The sequence below is a fragment of the Sinohyriopsis cumingii genome, chromosome 6, assembly GCF_028554795.1.
Source record: "Sinohyriopsis cumingii isolate HCF-2022 chromosome 6, ASM2855479v2, whole genome shotgun sequence".
NCBI classification, from domain to species: domain Eukaryota; kingdom Metazoa; phylum Mollusca; class Bivalvia; order Unionida; family Unionidae; genus Sinohyriopsis; species Sinohyriopsis cumingii.
In genome coordinates, this window is record NC_142966.1 from 21,504,209 (window position 1) to 21,523,789 (window position 19,581).

Sequence of the window (19,581 nt, forward strand, 5' to 3'; positions counted from 1 at the left end):
AAGGCTAAGGACAGAACCCATTTAAACAAAAGGGGCTTTCACACTGTCTGCATGCAATAAATGAACAAGATCCAATACTCAAAGGCAAATACATTAATCAAAGATATGAGGACCAAGACAGCACTTTCAGAAAACCAGACAAGCTAGGAAGTTGTAATTCTTTTGAACCTGGGCATGACTTTGATGCAAACATATGAAAATTCAATGTCATGACTTCTTTGGAATACAGACAAAAGGCACAGCACTCAGAAAAATTTCATACTACAATAGGTGCTAGCCTTTTGGCTATGAAGATAGTGCTCTGTTGATAAAACATAATTTCTGTGCTGTTGGAAGACAAGCACTGGGATCCCTTCTGGGTGATGGTGCTCATGTTGGTTACTTTGGGACCTCAGTTTTACATTTTATCTCTCAAACTGAAAACTGTAATGGATGTATTGAGTGTAGAAGTATATTACATGTTTGTAAATGTTCTGACAAAGATTACATGCATGCTTAAAAATTTTAAAAATGTCATTGTTGAACTTAAGTCCTTGTCTGAAGCTCCTAATAATATGACACATCTGACCTAAAATTAAAGGAAAAGGTCTGACCAATGGACATATAAATATATACAAGGTATGAATAATAAGTTAGACCAATTGAATTTATTATTATCTTCTAAGGTCAATAATGTCCATTTTTAACAGAAACCGATTAAATGATAATCTTGTTTATTGATGGCTATTGCACACCAATCAGAAGTGATAGAGGGTCATGGGGTGGAGGTCGTATTGTGTATGTAAGTAATGTTTTATCATTTGACGGGAGATATGATCTAGAATCAGATGAAATTGAAGCCATATACAACCAGGTAAATCAATCAAATACAAAGTCATTCCTAGTGGGTTTTATCTATAGGTCTCCATCAACAAAGGCTGAATGGAATGAGCATTCTGAAAAGCGACTAGATAAAGTGACTGATGATCAGAACAAAGTACATTTTAGGTAACTTCAACAGAGATCAGATTAACAGAAATTGATTGAATTGGCTGAATTTCACAGAAACATTTGCTGTAACCCAATTAGTTGATGAACCAACACAAGAAACTGACTAATCGAAAACTCTAATAGATCATATCTATACAAATATGGAAGATGATGTGACAAAAGTACATATTCCAAGGATAGGTCTTAGTGATCACTTCCCTATTTTCTTTACCTAAAAATCTGGATTAAAAACTGCAGTAAAACTTTTTAAAAATCATAAAATTATAATATATAGGTCTATTTAAGCATTATGATGAATGCAAATTTCTAGAAACTCTCAGTAATGTTCCTTGGAGTATAGTATATATGTTTGATGATGTGGATGATGCTCTTGATATATGGACCCAACTTTTTATACAGGTGATAAACATATCCTGGTACCTTTGAAAACACATAAAGCAAAACTAGACTTCCAAGTCGGTTGGTTGACTCCAGGCATTCTAGATGCCATGAAAACCAGTGACTATTTCAACTATACTGATCAACAAGCACTTTACAAAACAAAGAAAAATAAAGAAACCAAAACAATCAATTGGGCAAAGAAGAATTCTATCAGTTTTTATAAAACAATTGCAAAAAAATTATTTGTGGAAAGTTTTTACAAACTAGATGCTGGTAGTGTACCACGAGGTCATCCAAAATCCAACAGGTTAGCTAGGAAAGCCAGATTATAGGTAAGGGTGTTGAAATAGCATACATATTCAAGTTTTATCTGTCAATATAGCCTCCAGAAATAAGGAAGCCATTGTAAATTAATAAAAATAAACTAAGAAATTTGTCTGTTCAGAAAAAATTCCACCTGACACAAACTTTCTTATGTCTGCAATATCAAATAAAAAGTTTTAAAATTTTGCAAACTACTGCAAGAAGGAAATCAACAGGCCAAGATAACATTGGACCAAAAGTCCTGTGGGTTGCTACAAATATAATTACACACAGCATAGCTTAATCTAAGCATATCCACCTTAGTGTTTCCACACAGACATGGAAATTAGCAAAGGATACCCCCATTCACATGTCTGACAGAAAAGATGTCAATTACTAAAAATCCCATATCTATCTTACTAATTCTGTCCAAACTATATGCAAAACATCTTCATCACAATCTTTTGACACAGCTAACAAACTATCTTAACTTAAAAAAAGCAAACAATCATGGTTCAGAGAAAACCACTCATGTGGACAACTTCAGACTGAATGATAGACTGATGGATTACTGCATTAGATCAAGGGAAACTAGTTGAATCCATTCAAATTGATCTTAGAAAAATTCTGACCTTGTTGATCATGATATTCTTATAAATAAATTTCAAATTTATCAATATGACAATTCAACAATTTATTCGGTTACATTATATCTAACAAAGAGAAAACAGTGTATCAAAATAAATGGCAGTTTTTCTACAAAAGAACGACCGTACATACTCGCATATAAGCTGAATAATTTAGGAAAAAATAAAGGCCTGGAAGAAGGGAGGATCAGCTTATCCGTGGACCAATGTGTAAACTTGACAGTTTTTAGGTCTTTTTCTTGACTACTGTAATGGCTGTAAATCTTGGGACACAAAATAATAATTTTGTCCATGTCCTAAGACATAGGCATGTAAAAACAAAGTAACTTACAATAACCTGACAACTATTAAACTGTTATAAAGTACTATGATTGATTTTGTTATTATTTTCCATGTGCATATTTTCTTATTTCTCCAACATGAAGTTAAATAAAGATAAATACAGACTTCATAATTCATGGGAGACCATGCTGAACTATAATGTACAGTACTTACACAGTGCAAAGCGTACATAGCGTCACTTAAATCCTTATTTATTCCCAAATATAGATGTAGATTTTGCTTTATTCATTGTTTCAACCAAATTGCATTCTTGCAGATAACATTTCAGCTAGTCCTTAATAGCTGTTTCATTTACATTTCAATCGCGCGCTCACAAGATACTAATTTTCAATGATATACATGATCCTACAAACTGAGGTAATATTCTTTAAAAGTTATGCAGGTTTAATTGTATAAGGCAAATAACCATCATAATTTACATGTTCATGAGGAGTGTTAATAATAAAGGCTAAAATTCTCATATATAACAACTAAGATCAACATCAATTTTAGTTTTGTGTTTTGAGTGAACAATCATCATAATTTTCCACACAACAGTAAAGCTTGATGGTTTAGCGTCTCCTATGCTGATAGTCAGCAAATTTTTCTTTCGTTCTGCGACAGCAGTACAGGCCAGTTAATCAATAAAACCCTGAAACTGGCCTGTGTTAAGAGGGAATTTTGACCAGCAAATATACAAGTACATTGATGTGTAGTTGCCTTTTATTCCACAATATTAGCATGATTACCGTAGTTTTGTAAAACGGGGTGTAAGGCATACCTATGAACTTTTCAGAAGCCAAGTAGGGAGACTGAATAAAAAATAGAGAGTGGGACCTAAAATCAGGAGGTTTTCTGTGGCATTTGTAAAGCCTTGTTTTCACTAAATATTGACTGATCTTCCTGGTCCAATATGCATGAAATTTGCAAAAAGACTTGCCATTTCTCCATGTGACACATCCTATTTTCCCCCAGAATGTGCCCTATTTTCATATTCTGGTCAGCTGTGGTCAAACTGCACAATAGCTAAAGATTAGTCTTAAATAAACAAGCAAGAGAGCCAATGCGACTAATTAAAAGTTAATCCTTATCGATGCAACTATTTTGTGAAAATGACTGGCCCTCCATTGTAATTCAAAGAAACCATGTTCTACACTATTGTGTTATGCATGCACCAGCAGCTGACTGGCACATAAAGGATTCCCAATTTTGTTGAACTAAAGGTACCTAAATAGGCAGTCTCATGGTATTTTCCCCTCATATATCCGACCTTATTCCCTTATTGTCAACTCGTAAAGCATTTAGTAGTGTTTACTTTAAAACACATATTCTGAATTAGTTTTTTGAGGACACTTTTGCTGCATGGGATGTATTTTCATTCCTTCTTTTCATTTAACAATGGTAATTAACATTGGTATATACGGTAAATTTCTTTCATGGGACTGGCACTATAGCATATGGAGTTACAGCATTCTTAGTGATCATTCTTGGGATTGAAATTAATTCTGGACGATTTTATTGTTGTGGCTTATATTTTGTTCTCGTTTTTTTTTTTGTATTGTTGTAGAGGTAAAAAAAAGTCAGTAATTTACGTGAATAATGTTTGGTAACTTTACATTCTATTTAGTGAAGAAGTGAATTCTTTCTAGTAAAGTAATTATTTCGTCACAACAATAATTCACAGGTGATGCAACAGAACATGTAGGGCTTTTCTTGTTTAGAAGAAATGAAACTCGAAGACAATAATCAGGAGTTCTCTGAACAAATCGGAAGATATGAAATCGGGAGGTGTGGAGCACCGCCAAAATTGGGAGATTTTTGTCCTCCTAGCGTAAAAATTGACAGGTATGGTGTAAGGTTATTTACATCAAAGCAAACTCAGCTTTTATGGTATTAGCATAATTTTTGAAGCATTCTTTCTGAAACTTCATTATTGCATTTTGGAGACACAATTTAAAATTCAGTGCTATGGTGCCCATTATTTGGCTCCATGGGATGTACTCAATTCAGCGAGTAATCAAACCTACAATGTACATGGGGTGGCACCATTATGTAAAAACACTCAATAGCCTAATTGCGAGCATTGAATCAAACCGTATTGTTGTTCATTGTGTTGTCACACTGGAATTAAATTTTAATGAGTTACGTATTTACAATTTCAAAGCAAAGTAAAAACGTAATTACCGATGCTCTGATATAAATGTCCAATGCAATAATGCATAAACAAACAATCAAGTCAAAAGGGAGCGGTAGTGAGGTAGTGTTACAGCAACTCGCGATTGCTAAATTCTTGTCATTGTTCAATCAAATTAGACACAAATCTAAACTAGGCAGAAACAATAAGAAAACAGAAAATTAAATTACTTTTCAAACAAGTTTATACCATTTCTTTTTAATAATCATGCACACCACCCTCGAGATAAGTATACATGTATTTTATAAAATATAAGTTTGCCTAAATAAATACATCTAGAAGTTAACTCATGCATCTTGAGATGTCTCGGAGTTGTGGTTCGGCTTATACACGGTCATGCACTTTTTAGTGTTTATACCTGTTCAGTTTTTGGGCCAGCTTATACACAAACGGGCTTATACACAAGTATATACAGTATATGCAGATGATACAATACTATCAGATTTCAAACAGCTAAAATCAGACCTACAGGTTTCTTTTCAAATTGCCTTACTTACAATAGATTCCTGGTGTATGAAAAATGGCATGAATGTAAATGCAAACAAGACAAGACTAGAGTCCAACCCAACAAAAGAAGCAAATTGGAAAATAATAAACTGAATCTCAAGTTGAATGAAATTTGCCTAAAAATGGTTACCCGTGACAAAATCCTTGGGGTGATGGTTGACAACAATTTTTAATGGAATGAACACATTCAAGTTATACATGTATGTCATAAAGTCGTTTCTTCTCTGTGGCTATATAGCAAGATAAGGCCACATCTGTCAACTAAATAAAGGTTAACATATAACAAATTATATATACAACCATATCTAGACTACTGTAATGTTTTCTGGGGGAAATACTTCTGACAAGAATATTTACAAATAATTCTGCTTGCAAAAAAGAGCTTGCAGACTATTCCTAGATAATGCTGCAAACATCCCAAATGCAATGAATGATATTAAAATGTTGACGTTTTCAATATTCAGAACCACTAATCTGAAACAGAATCCCAAAAGAAATTAGGGGAAGTAGTAAGATAAGTGCACTTAATTATAAGCTAATTAAATGATGAAAAGTGCAACCTGTTTGATTCGACAAATACATTACAAATTCACTAACCTTCACTATATATGCACAAAACGTAATGTAATCAATGGAGAATGAAAATTAAGTGACATTGCATGATTTTATCCAACGAAAGTAGCAAGCCCCAAGATGAATACATAAGATCAAATGTCATCATTATACATAAAAGTGTTGAGAAAAACTGAGCTAAATGTGAAAACTAACATCGATGCCTAAAACAACATAGCCATTGAAAAAGTGATCCCAATGTCTTCCCTCTGCTTTGCTAATGAGACAAAAATGAAGTAGCCAAGAACATGGTTATTAATAAATATACTTTTTAAGTATTATAACTTTCTGTTTCTATTGACATTCAGTACATTCTTTTTCCTATTATCTTTGTGATTTATGTCATTGAGCTTTCTTGGTTTTCTTACCTCAAAATTTTTAATATGTTCTTTCTCCAAGTATTTCAGTTCTGTACGTTCTGTCTCACCTAAAAAACAATAAAACCATAAGCCTTATCAAAATAAGAGAAAGGTGATTCTGTGTCTAACGACTAAATGCCAACTTGACATACTTAATAAAAACATTTGTTGATAACTATAGCCATACCATGTGAAAGCAATTATTGGATACCAATATTTCAGAGCAGTTTACAAGGCAGCAAAGTGGCTGTTTGCATTTTTCTAAAAGAAAACTCTTCTGTTCCCAATTCACAAGAATCGAATATGAAACAGGAATTGAATATGAAACTAAACTAGAATTCATCCATTAAATTTTGCTAGTAGTTCATGTGAAATCAACTGGTCACAGGATGGCTGCTTCCAGGTCTCCCAGCTTGAGTTCTAAGTGTATCTTTGATCACAAGAAATATTGGCAGAATTTTTTAAAAATAACATAGATGGAATGATGTGTATTTAGTACAAGTAAAACATGCAATTACAAACTGCCCTATGTGCACTAAGTAAATGGTGCAAGTAGACACCACCCTATGGGCACTAAGATAAATCTGCAGCAACATTTGATCCAGTTTCGCCAAAATGATGAAAAGTTACTAAATGTAATGGTCCATTCATCTGCACTTAGTAATTTATTTAATACGTTTTTTCACACAATATAAAATACATGTAATGATGGATGGGTGGACTGTGAAGTGCAAATGCTAATTCACTCAGTACCTATATACAGCCAGACAGACTGCAGGGCAGGTGAACTATACACAAGATACATTCTAGCACAAGAAGAAACAATATATAATATTCATCTATAAAAAAAAATCTGTAATTATACAACTACTAAACAGTACATATTTATATATTTTTGGCATTCCTTGGGACTTACCCTCAACTACATGAGGTTAGATGCTATACGATGGTAAGGAAGCATGCAATATCTATGAGGCAGAATTGTCAGTATAACTGTCAAGTCAGAATTGCCATTACTTTGAGGTAGAGTTACTCTAACATGTCTTTAAATCAAGTGGCTTGAAGACAGAATGACAAAATGATTCTGCATAATGGGAAGGAACAACTTGAGTATTATGCAGTGGACAGCCTGACTGAAGGACTTGCATTCCTATTAATATTATCACAAAAATGACACACATCAAAAGCCAACAAGGAACATGAAGTAGTATCACATTTTTATTCACAAATGGAAAGAAAACTAAGAGTAACATTGACATCTGTCCCCGAGTTCACTGAGTATTCAATGTTCAGGATCTGTGCCTAAAATGTAGTATTTTGTATGTGAAAACAAAATTCTAATCACTATATAGTTATATAGCTGCTAAAAGCGGTGATTTGACAAAATAATTTTGCATGTCACAAACAAAAGAAATGAAACAAAACTGCCCTGTAAATACTGTTCATTGCTTGTTCACTGCTCAATTACTGTTCAGGGTCAATGCCTAAAATGGAATATTTTGTGGGTGTGGTTAAGTCTCTAAACCTTCTATATAGACATACATCATTTAGAAGCATGAACATGCTGTGACAAATAATTGCATGAATGAGTGGCCACAAATAAAGCTGACTAATTAAATAAATAATCCAAATAGCCAAGAAAAAGTCCTAAAGTGCATAGTCAATAGACTGATTGAACTTAAGGAGTCTGATAGAAGTCTGAGTGGCATAAATACCAAACCTAACTTCATCTAGGTTTGGGAACATGAATGTGGATAAAGACATCATCCTCAATTGATGGCAACCCTCCTTGGTATTCCAAGCTAGTGCCAGTCCTACAGTTTGATCTCAAATACTGATTAAGGTATATACCCTGACAGGTCAGAATCCGGGGATCTAAAGGATTGTATCTGGCTGCCATCTTGAAATTGCTCTATATTTTCTTTGTATAAGTTGAGCCTTTTTCACAGAAATGGGTAAACAAATATTAATCTGACATATTTCTTCAAACACTTTTTCCAATGACCAAGATTTTGTCACATGAGCATCACACTGCAGTAGTAGCTGAACTATGCCAGCAGTACCCATGAGAAAGGGAAAGCTGATGCTGTTTGCACACAATATCAAAATAAGAAAACAAAACATGTCCACTCTCAATACTGATCCTTTGAGCACACACATTCCCCCATCTGTTTGGCTGATAGCTGATACCAACATTGTGGATGTGTCTGATGAAATGATCTTGCATAATTGGCTTTGGCTTTATTGAGTCCATTCTTTATGGTTCACATGATATCAATGGGTTTCCTTCTTGTAGGATCCTTGATGCAACCATATATAGTTTTGATATCATTCATGACACTGGGGTTGAGCATGTTTTAGCTCATGGGGCTGCAGGGCAGTCATTTCAAGTTGCAGGGCTAGTTTTGCCCGCTTTGCCTCAAGCAAACTCACAATAGCCATGTGATATAAGCATTGTCAATTACAGACAAGAGAAATAACAAGTGCTCTGAAAACAAATAGTTGTGGCAGCAACAGCATGATCTAGAAATATCAATAGGAACTGGCAATCAAGATTAACATTTTCTCAAAATGGCAACTTCATTATGCCTTGTACCTTCTCCACTTTCAAATGCATAATGCTGACATTATTACATCCAGATATCTTCTATTTTGAAAGGTCAACTATCCAAATTCTCTGGCATGGGTAACATCATGGATTTTTCACAAAATATTCAGCAAAAAATAAAACAAACATATACATTCACCTATGCCTGCATTTTAGATATGATGTAGTTCTTTCTACAAGAATAATATTAAAAAGTGTGCAAATATTAGCATAAACCACCACATTATTATTTTAAAGGTCACCAATGACAACAAGAGCCATAACTCTTCCTGGCATATAGCTATGTAAAAAATGTAAACAATGAAAACAGTATGAAATAAGCTGGGTTTTACAGTAACAAAAATTTAGTTTTATGAAAAAGCAGATGTTGAACCCAATGAACAGATAATATGATCATAATGTTAGTCATTATACTAAAGCCATATATATAAAAAAAATTATTTATTTTCTAGGTTAGAAAACATGTGACTGAGAATTATTACAGTATTATCACTGTCAAGCCATATGTTCATATCTAGTATAGGTGAATAATAGGTCGAAGTTAAACAATTTTGCTGGCTTTGGAAGAAAAGAAACCCAATTGTCTTTCTCTTGTGAATATCACTATGAATATTGTCATAATAAAGAACAGAAAATCAATTTAAAAACATAATCATATAGTTATTTAAAACCATTTATTTATTTAAATTACTATTCACTGGAATTACAAAGTGCTCAATAATATTCTTGGACTAAAACATTAGTTTGTAATGATAGTGAACTCAGATAAGGACATTTTTTACTATATTATTGTGATACATCACAAGACTCTTAACACATCACCACATTTCAGGTCATAGGCACATTAGCATTTTCAAGACTACATGCACCTCAACACATTCAATATTGGAATTTAACTGAAACACAACTGGAATTCAATTCGAACTTTATATATTTGGACTTGGGGAAAGAACTTTCAGGACTATTTGGGATTTAATTCACAATCTCTAAGTAGCTTTTAAATTTTCACTTTGTATTCTGGGAAAATAAATTATTTATTGAATATTACAAAACTTGTTGGTTTCTCTCTATTCTGTTGTTTAGTTTAAGACCATAGAGTTGTAATATTACTCAGTTTGCTGACAATACTTAGTGTGATATAACATTATCAGCTGGTTAAGTTGTGGCAAAGCACATCATCAGCTCTGCCCAAAGATTCAAAGTTTAAAGGGATAACCATGTTTTTATTCAATGAATTTGATACCAACTTTCAATTCTGCCTTCTTGAAATCAAATTTATAATCCAGTATGACGGACTGTTAGTGCACTTCTTATGGGAAGAATTCATTTTCCATGTGTGCAGTTCAGGATCCTTGCTATGCATCAATGCTTCCTGGATGTAATAACAGTGCCAACATTCTATTATATCTTGAACTAAAGTTACAGTGGAAGTTAATCAACAATTTCCTATCATTCCTATATGAATCAGAAAGGATTATATATTCAAACAATGCAAATCTGCAACTTTATTTAATCAATCTAGTCAGCTCGTAACTTTGCTTCTGTTTAAATATGATCTTATCAAAGAGAACAGTGTCTTGTTTAATGTCTTGATATGGAAGACTCTAGAACTTACAAACTTCAGAAACGAGCAGCACGCGTATGTTTAGATGCATCTATTGATCATCCCTCAAAAGCATTATTTACAGAACTCAAATGGTTCACAATATATGACAGGACAGATTTTCACAAGCCAGTTCTTCTATATAAATGTTTACATGGAACTGCACCAGAGTATCTTCAGGACTTATACAGGCCTTTTCAACACAATACCAGTTGAGATCAATATCACATGGAAACCTTCTACCATGAAAACTAAGAACAGAACAATTTAAAAAGAGCTTCCATTCTGGTACAGTTATGTGGAACAAGTTTCTAGTGCATGTAAAATCTGCTGAGTATTTAAGAAGAGGTATCATGAGCATGTATGTGCTTCTAATAGATAATGGAATTTAGTATTTTAATACTAAAACATGTTAAAATTAACAGTAATTATTGTTATCTTCATATAATGTGCATTGTTATACTCTCTTTAAGAAGACCTCAAGGGAGAATAGTCCTTGACTAATGAGTCCCCCTCTATAAATAAAGCATTATTATTATTGATATTATTATTATCTATTTTTGAACCTCATTTATGACAATTCATTGAGGGCAGCAGTTTTTCAGGATTTTCAAAAAGTGATGTAGACACCACATGTGTTACTTTCATTAAACAAGCCACAAAGGCTATGGAGATGATTTTACTTTGAAATACGGCGCTAACTTTCAAACTGTTGCTAATGTAAAACATACATCTGAATGAAATGCCAAACTGAACCTTAGACACAGACAAGGAATTGATCATAATTATAAATGGTATTGTGACAGTATGAATTTTGCAGATCTCTCTGAATGTGCAGGTGTCATTGTGACACACACCAATATTTAATTAATGCACATGATTTGGCAAAGAACTAAATCCATGTCATGCTTAACAATACAATACACTAATGTGTCTGGTTGGGGCATGATTGGTAACTGTGTCAGGTAAACTGATCAAGAGGTACAGAATTGGTTTCTATTTATCAAAATGCCCAAGGGTTGAAATGTTGCAGAAACAATGCTGGTACTTGCTGAAACATTGATCATAAGCTGAAACTTCACAAAGATCAGCTTATTAAGGAAAGGAGGAAAAAATGCAGAATTTTCCAACTCTGAAGGGGCATGTGTTAATAATGTGTTAATAATGGCTGGCAAATAGACCTAAATTCCAAATTGGATAAGTTAATGATTAGGAGTGCATTTCCAGATAGGTTTGTTTTTACAAATATCATACCCTCCAAAATTAGCCAGTCTAAGTTTTGTAAGAGGCATAGTCTTGGCTCCAAGAAGAGCAGCAAGTATCTTTGAGTGATATGATGTAACCAAAGGTGAAAAGGGGACAGAACTGCTAAGGTGTTAAAAATTATTCTGAAAAAGGGCAAGGTACAGTCTTAATTTTCAATCATTATTTTTTTAGAAGTCTTAAGATAATTGTTTGAAATTATTTATTTATATGTCATATAAATCATGATTGATAGGAACTGATTATTATTAGATTTAGATATTTATGCCAATGAATTGTTCATTAGCAAATAATGTGGTTAAGACAAGAAGAGAATTTGGTTTAATTCATGTGTCAATAAGATGTGAATTCTCCTAACCTCTGATTCGGTCATATTGACCTTGAAGCAACACTATGGATAATACAGTTATTTATTGTTGGCATGTGTACATGTGTCTGACATTGGTCAAGATAGTAATTAATAGTACACATTCCAGGGGGCTTAACTGGCAAGAGCAGATAATGCTTTCATAATTTCGAGCTGGATGCATTTGGGAAATACATCAAGATCCGATACTATGTAATGAAGCATTATGTAAAGAGATTACAGTAAGGTATGCAAAGGTTGTGACATGAAACCATGTTAGTAGCTAATGTCTGTTTGTAATACATTACAAACTCTCAAGCAGAGAAAGATGGAATGCTAGGTCATTCCAGAATGTTGTGTAGAGCAAATGTCAGACAGTATTTATTTTATCAGTAAAATAGTTTTCATGTCAGCAAGTCAGAAATTCCATGTCGGAATCCTGGTCAATTAAAGAATCCATGCCTGAATGAAGAGTGAAGACCAGAGGAAACAGATTGTTGACGGTTAAGTCGACTCCAACTGACAAGCTATGCAGATTCTGGAGGGTGGCGAGTAAACAGATCAGGTTAGGTAGACATGCTGGACAGTTAAGTACAAAATGCTCACTCGATTGGTGATGAAAATCTGCCCTATCTAAGTAAATGGAACTGCTAATTGCATTTTAGAACTTTGTATTAATTTATTTTCATGTAGAAGTTTATCTCACACTTAGTCTGCAGTTTTTCTTATCCAGTTGATTAAATTTGTATGTTCTATATATAGATGCTCGTGTTGTTCTATTCTATGTCTCTGCTCAGATCTCTACTAACTCCTTCCATCAATTTCACATATTTAAACTTTGCTCGATCCAGGCTTTCACACTCATTGATAATCAATCATTAAAGAATAGTTTTAAAAAATGACCTTGTCCCAGAGGTATCATCTTTAAAATCACATATTTATCAAACAACCTAAACAGTCCTACAAAAATACTTTGATACTTTATAATTTCACAGGCACTATTTATCCAGAAACCAATCATACAAATTGGAGTAACACTGAATTTCAGCTCATTGCATGAGAAATTTATTCCAAAACCAGTGATAGCAAACATGACAAAATCAAAGTGTATTTCAGGCAAGCAGCACCCCAAACTAGTCTTCCACATCAAGTGATGATATACATTTTCAATTAACTGGAGATAAATAAATTTCTTTTTTGCACCAAACCAACTGGAAGAACTATCCAGAAATTCCGGTCTTGCAGTGCATTAATTCCAGAACCCCTTCATTAGCTGCAATCTGAACCAGGCAGTGAACAGAATATGACAGCCCCAACAAGGGATAATGATAATATATTACTCCTGGTGGAGGGGGGGGGGGAACACTAGCTGGAGCTCCATCAGAAAACACCTCTGCCGAGGGTAGTAATAGGAAGGTAACAGCCCTAATGAGGAAAAATAATTTACTGCATCTGGAAATTGCAGAACTGAAGGTCCAACAAACTAAAGTATCAAAAGAATATTCATGTTCAAAACAAAATACAAGTCAGCAAAGGACAGACATGACAAGCTTGCTTGAACAACTTTCATATATGAAATTGAAAGTTTAACTGTTGAAAAAGCAAACAATACAATAAACTTTGGCCATAGATAATCCTTGAAGAGGAAAACAGTAAGCTGAAGGATAAAGTGAATGATTTGAATAAAGACAATGATTATCTACTGTCAGAAATAACTAAAATAAAATATGGTTCTGCTGGTACTGATCCTGAAATTCTCTTGTCAATAATAGAAGACATGGGAAATTTGAAAACTGAAATTGTAAGTGTGGTAAAAGAAGAATATGAAAAGTGCTGAAATAATATCACCAAAGTAATGAAAACCCAAAACAAATAACTGATGTGGATGACCTACTTAAGTCTAAATAGAAGAAACTCAAAAGAACAGCTGCAGAATGGACAAAGTTGTGAAGAATGATAGGTATTTTTTAGAATTTGCTTACATACCTGTAAATGGCAATTATTCACTTTATTTGGATCCTAATATATCCATATTCTTTTAGAAGATCCTTATTTATACATACCAAGACGTACATTTGGCAAAATCAACATTAAAGTATGTCAACATTTTTGGACAGAATCAACCTAATGGTGTGATCCAGTATAATCTAGATTGAATGTTGTATGCTGTGATGTCACAATAAAAACTATGCATGTTGATAAACAAATTTGTACCACCCTATACTGTGATGATTATAGTTGAATGCTCTTTTCTGTTAAGTACCTCAACCCCATGGTAAACATCCATAGTGATTGATAATTTTTGTCTGGAGGTGTCTTCATAACTGTTAAGGTGCAGAGCGTTCAGTAATCAGGATTACATACACTTGGTTAAACAAATTAGCACTATATTTTTAAACAACAGTTTATACTTAAGATGATTAAATGTCTATACATGACCTGTATGACTTTTATTATAACTCAATCAGAGCAAGTGAAAGTTTGTCTTCACTTTCAAAGTGTTCTGTCAACAGGGATCATGCAACTGATTCTGTAAAGATAAACTCGGGTCACAAAAATAATGTGAATGGAGAGATTCACTATTCTAATATTAGCAATGAAATTCTTGGCTCTTCCAATACCAGGGATTTATATCATCAAAAAAATCAAACAGCCCAAAACATCAAGAAATCTCCATGAAACAAACACTGCAGATTGGGACTTGATCATTAAATATGTAAGTGAAAGAGGTCTTAAACTTTAGGTTAAAGTTTAGTTATTACCTGAGGTCGGAACTGGTCACATACTTGATGTGATCAAAGAAACAGACCATTCTCAATTTGAAAACATAATCAAGAGTGTTGGAGGAAATGATGCTAACAACATTGAGATTAAACAAATAGAAGACAATTTGTACCACATTCTGAATAACAATCTAATTGGTCAACCCAACCTGTAACTTAACTTCATTTGCACAATTTCTCCAAGAATTGACACTGATGTTCAAAACCCGAATGCCATAAACAAAGCAACTATGGAATGAAAAAATGGGACCACAAACTGATTGACATTGAAAATACATTTGTTACCAAGTCTGGTTTGGTGCCTGAACAACTCAGTGGCTATGGACAGAACCCATTTAAATGAAAAGGGACTTTCACACTTCTACATGCAATAAATGAACATGTTCCAATACTCAAAGACAAATGCATTATATGAGTACATAGCACTTTCAAAAAACCACGCAAGTGAGGGAGGTGTTATAATTGCTATGAACCTAAGAATGACTTTGCAGCATGCAAACATATGAAAATTCAATACCATGACTATATGAATACAGACACAAGGCCAAGCACTGTGAAATGTTTCACCCTGGCAACAGGTGCTAGGCTTATGGCTATCATAATTAGGCCTTAAGTAGAAAAAGAAAATGAGCATATAATAAAAAGGTTACTGCATTTGTATGGGAAAATATGAACTCATTTTGTCGGATGGCTATACTCCACTCCCAATAAATATACAAGGAATATGGGGCAAAATAGATCAAATAAGACTTATGCCTAAATCACTAGAAAAATAATGTAGATGTCTTTGGAATTTCTGAAACATTCTTAAAAGAGAATCATTTAGACATTTTTTGTTAGGAAATAATTTTGATATACAAGGCTTTCTGTAAAGACAGGAAAACAGCAGGTGGTGGGCTCAATTTATGACAGTAATGATATTATAGCGAAAAACATGAAGATACAGATAAAGATTTCTCCGCAAAATTCCAAAACCGTTATAACTGGCTTTATATACTGACCACCTACATCCACTGTAAACAGGAATACATATTTTGAATTAGAAATAGAAAAGGTTCTGAATGATGACAAAGAATATTACATTACAGTCGATATAAAAGAAGAATTTACTAAATGAACAGATACATCAAAACTAGACTGATTTTATGGAACCTTTTGGAATGACCCAATTAATTAAGGAACCCAACAGAAAAAAGCTAACTCAAAAACCCTTATTAATCATATCTATACTAACACACCAGAAAATGTTTCTAACATTAATCTTCCTAAGATTGGATTGAGTGACTACCATTACATTCTTCAAACAGAAAAAGCATTAGAAAAATAGGAAAAGCATATCCATAATCAATTTCTTACAGATCTTTTAAACATTTTAACAACACCAATTTTATGATGGACACGGATCAGATTCCATGGGATACTGTGGCAATACCTGAAGACATGATATTTTAGATACATGGACAGTATCAGTAGGTGGGATGATGTGTGACCTCCCCACTCCTTATGATTTTTGGTTATTGTTATCTAGGAGATGATCAACCAGTGTTTATGCCCTGATTGAATAAAGAATAAAATAAAGATAAGAAATTAATGGATTAAATAACATAGATCTGAGCCGAGCTATCGAACAGAACAACATGAGCCCCCGTATGTGATGTGATGTGATTTGGACTTTTAACATAACTTTATAAAAAAATCATTCATATTTTTAACTTAGCTTTAAAAAATTTCAGTCATATTGCTACTATATCTGCAATGTGGCAGTTTATAGTGATGTCTAGCATTATCCTGACACCAGGCTAACCAGTCCTATCACTAACCTCTTAATGCTGAGCCCCAAGCGAGGCAGCTGTTAGTACCATTTTTGTAAGTCTTTGGTATGACTCGGCCGGGGATCAAACCTACTACCTCCTGCATCAGAGTGTCCAACTTGGATGTGGGAGGTTGTGGGTTCAAACCCTGGTCAAGTCATACCAAAGACTTATATCCATTACAGGCAGTTAACACCGCATACAGACAACAAAATTTATTTAAAACATGTGCAAGAAATATATATATATAAAACCAAGTGTGCATTATTATAACTAATTTTGAAATTGGATCAACTGTACATTCTTAAAACATCATACATTACATAGCCATACTGACTTTTTCTCAGCAACAGTCTGCAAGATAATTACTTAGATTTGAAAATCATATGCAAAAATAAAGTCAAGGAAAAAAAATTAAATGAAGTTTTACCTAATTGGTCACACATTTCTTTAGAAATTAAGAAAAATGTTCACAGCTTAAGTAATTGATGGGGATGATGATTTGCAGATGATTACTTGTACGACCACACAGACAAAATTCAGCTTGGTCTATCAGATATTTGTATCTGACTTGTTTTATTGACAAGTGTATCTCTATTGGAGCATTATTTACAGGGGTGTGCAAAATTGTTAACTTGATAATTTGCTTGGGGAAAAAATCCCACTAATTGTTTGATGATGGTTTGATTACTAAAAATCTCAATCAGCACAAAATGGGGTCTGTTTGGCTTTGTTGTTTAAAGCTTGTATAGAGAAAATAACAATTTAATTGATTAGATAATCAAAATAAAATTGTACAAGACCAATTGTAGGATGCAGAGGTAAAAGTTCTAAAATGCAATTAGTAATTATGTTTACACAGATAAAGCAAATTTAATCACAAAATCGAGAGGTTTCAAACTATAGTTGTCCAGCATGTCTTCATAACCTGATCACTGATTAGCTACTCTCCAAAATTAACATAGCTTGGTGGCTGAAGTCAACTTGCATAGGAACACTCTTGTTCCGTGGTTCGGCCATGGAAGCTATTTACCTTCTGCTTTGCTTTGAGATTATCTCTTTTTTCATTTTAGCAGAACCATCTCCTTACACCCCTGGTTATTTACCTCTCATATACTCTCAACTGCAGGTCCCATGGACAATATTTACAAGGGATCTCATCCACCACCAGAGTCAAGACGTGTCTCACATACACACTAAACAAGCTGTTCTTGTGGTGTAAAACATTTTTAAAACATGAGACTTTATCCAGGGAAGCAAACCCCAAAATTCACAGTGCACTCTGTCCTTCCAGTAAAACTGGTATTAAAATTTGCTACTGTGAAAAGAGTGACATTACGCATCATTCAGCAAATTAAACTCAACAACAAATAACGCCATGACTGAAAACCATGTTCGCAGAATCTGCATCAAACGTGGATCAAGGAATACATGCCAAAATTACAGGAGAACACAATCTCTTGCTTACGGCAGCAGATACATTTTCAGATCTAGTCAAAATAATGTTCCAGAAATAACACAAAAGTTCTCATGCAAATAGATGAAAACTACCCACAAAGTGAGCCAAACTTTGGGTCCTCAACAGGTTAAAAAAAATTGGAGATATGTGCCAGCAAAAACTGTGCCATTCTCATAGAAAATCCTCCCACTTTTTAAGTTTTCCCCAACTTTTTTTCCAGATCTCCTGATTTGTCCTAATTTGTTCTGTCACATGTATATGTAAGGTACATTGTGTCAATGCAAGTAATGCCAATAATCCAAGGAAGGTAATGAAAGTGCAATAACTGGTGCCAAAAACTCTATGGCCTAGTTCAGTACTCACTGCATTTAGAACTGGAAGGATTAGCGAGAAAACACAATGACAAAAAGAGTATATACTGATTTGCACACCGTATCTTATAGTACAGTTTGATACGCACTAGAAATATTGACTAGAAAGAAACCACAGTAGCTGCTACAAAGTACAAGACTAATTTGATTAGCTTGCACAAAATTGCAATTTGTGTATACAGTTTCATGTTCCAATGGTGATATGTTTGTGTATAGACATAGACCAATCAAGTTTGATCCTCACTGTGGGTATTGAGTTGTTTGTTTCTCCCTTCCACTAAGAAAAAGACAGTAAGGGCTGTTCCAGTAAAACATATACCCCCCGGGGGGAAGGCACTTTCAAATTCGGGGGCCCCGAATGGCCGAGTGCTCTGAAGCGCTCACCATTCCGGATCACTGCCATCTCACCTCTGTCTGCATGGGTTCGAGTCCAAGGCTCGGCTAGCGTGGGTACGTGGGAAAGCCTGCCAGTAGCTTCTCGTGGGTCGGTGGTTCTTCCCTGGGTTTTCCAGGGTTCTTCCTCCACCAGTTATACTCGCCGCCATGTATAGCCTATCTTGTGCTGAAAAATGGCGTTAAACCCTAGATCAACAACAACAACAACAACTTTCAAATTCAACCAACCCACAACAGAAGCAATTAAAATAAATTATGATCCACCATCAGATGTGTTTTAATCGAGAAACAGTGATATTTTTTAACATAATTTCTGGCTATGGGTTAGTGGGCAGTAGAATCGATTTTAATATTGGGTTGGGGACAGAAGCGATTTAAATGACAGCTTGCTGGAGGTAATCTACTGAATTCATATACATCATATAATCTACTGCATATTTTTATTTGTATTCATTCATTATAATCAGTCTTTTGTCCTTTTGTTTGTTTGTCTGTCAGCCAAGTATGTCTCTGATACTGTGAAATCACAGATTTTCATGGTGGCTTATTATTTGTAGATGTCATTGATCAGTCCCTAAATAACTACTAATTAAACATCCATGAATACAGATTTTATAATAGATATTT

General features: G+C 34.0%; 1 protein-coding gene across 1 annotated transcript in view; it reads right to left on the minus strand.

The window, feature by feature from the left end:
* LOC149796474 (uncharacterized) overlaps window positions 1-19,581 on the minus strand; it is a 294,892-nt gene that overhangs the window by 202,867 nt on the left and 72,444 nt on the right. Inside the window, exon 8 of the mRNA XM_089961179.1 lies at window positions 6,324-6,382. Within this exon, the coding sequence (XP_089817305.1) occupies window positions 6,324-6,382 (59 nt within the window). The remainder of the gene's footprint in view (window positions 1-6,323; window positions 6,383-19,581) is intronic.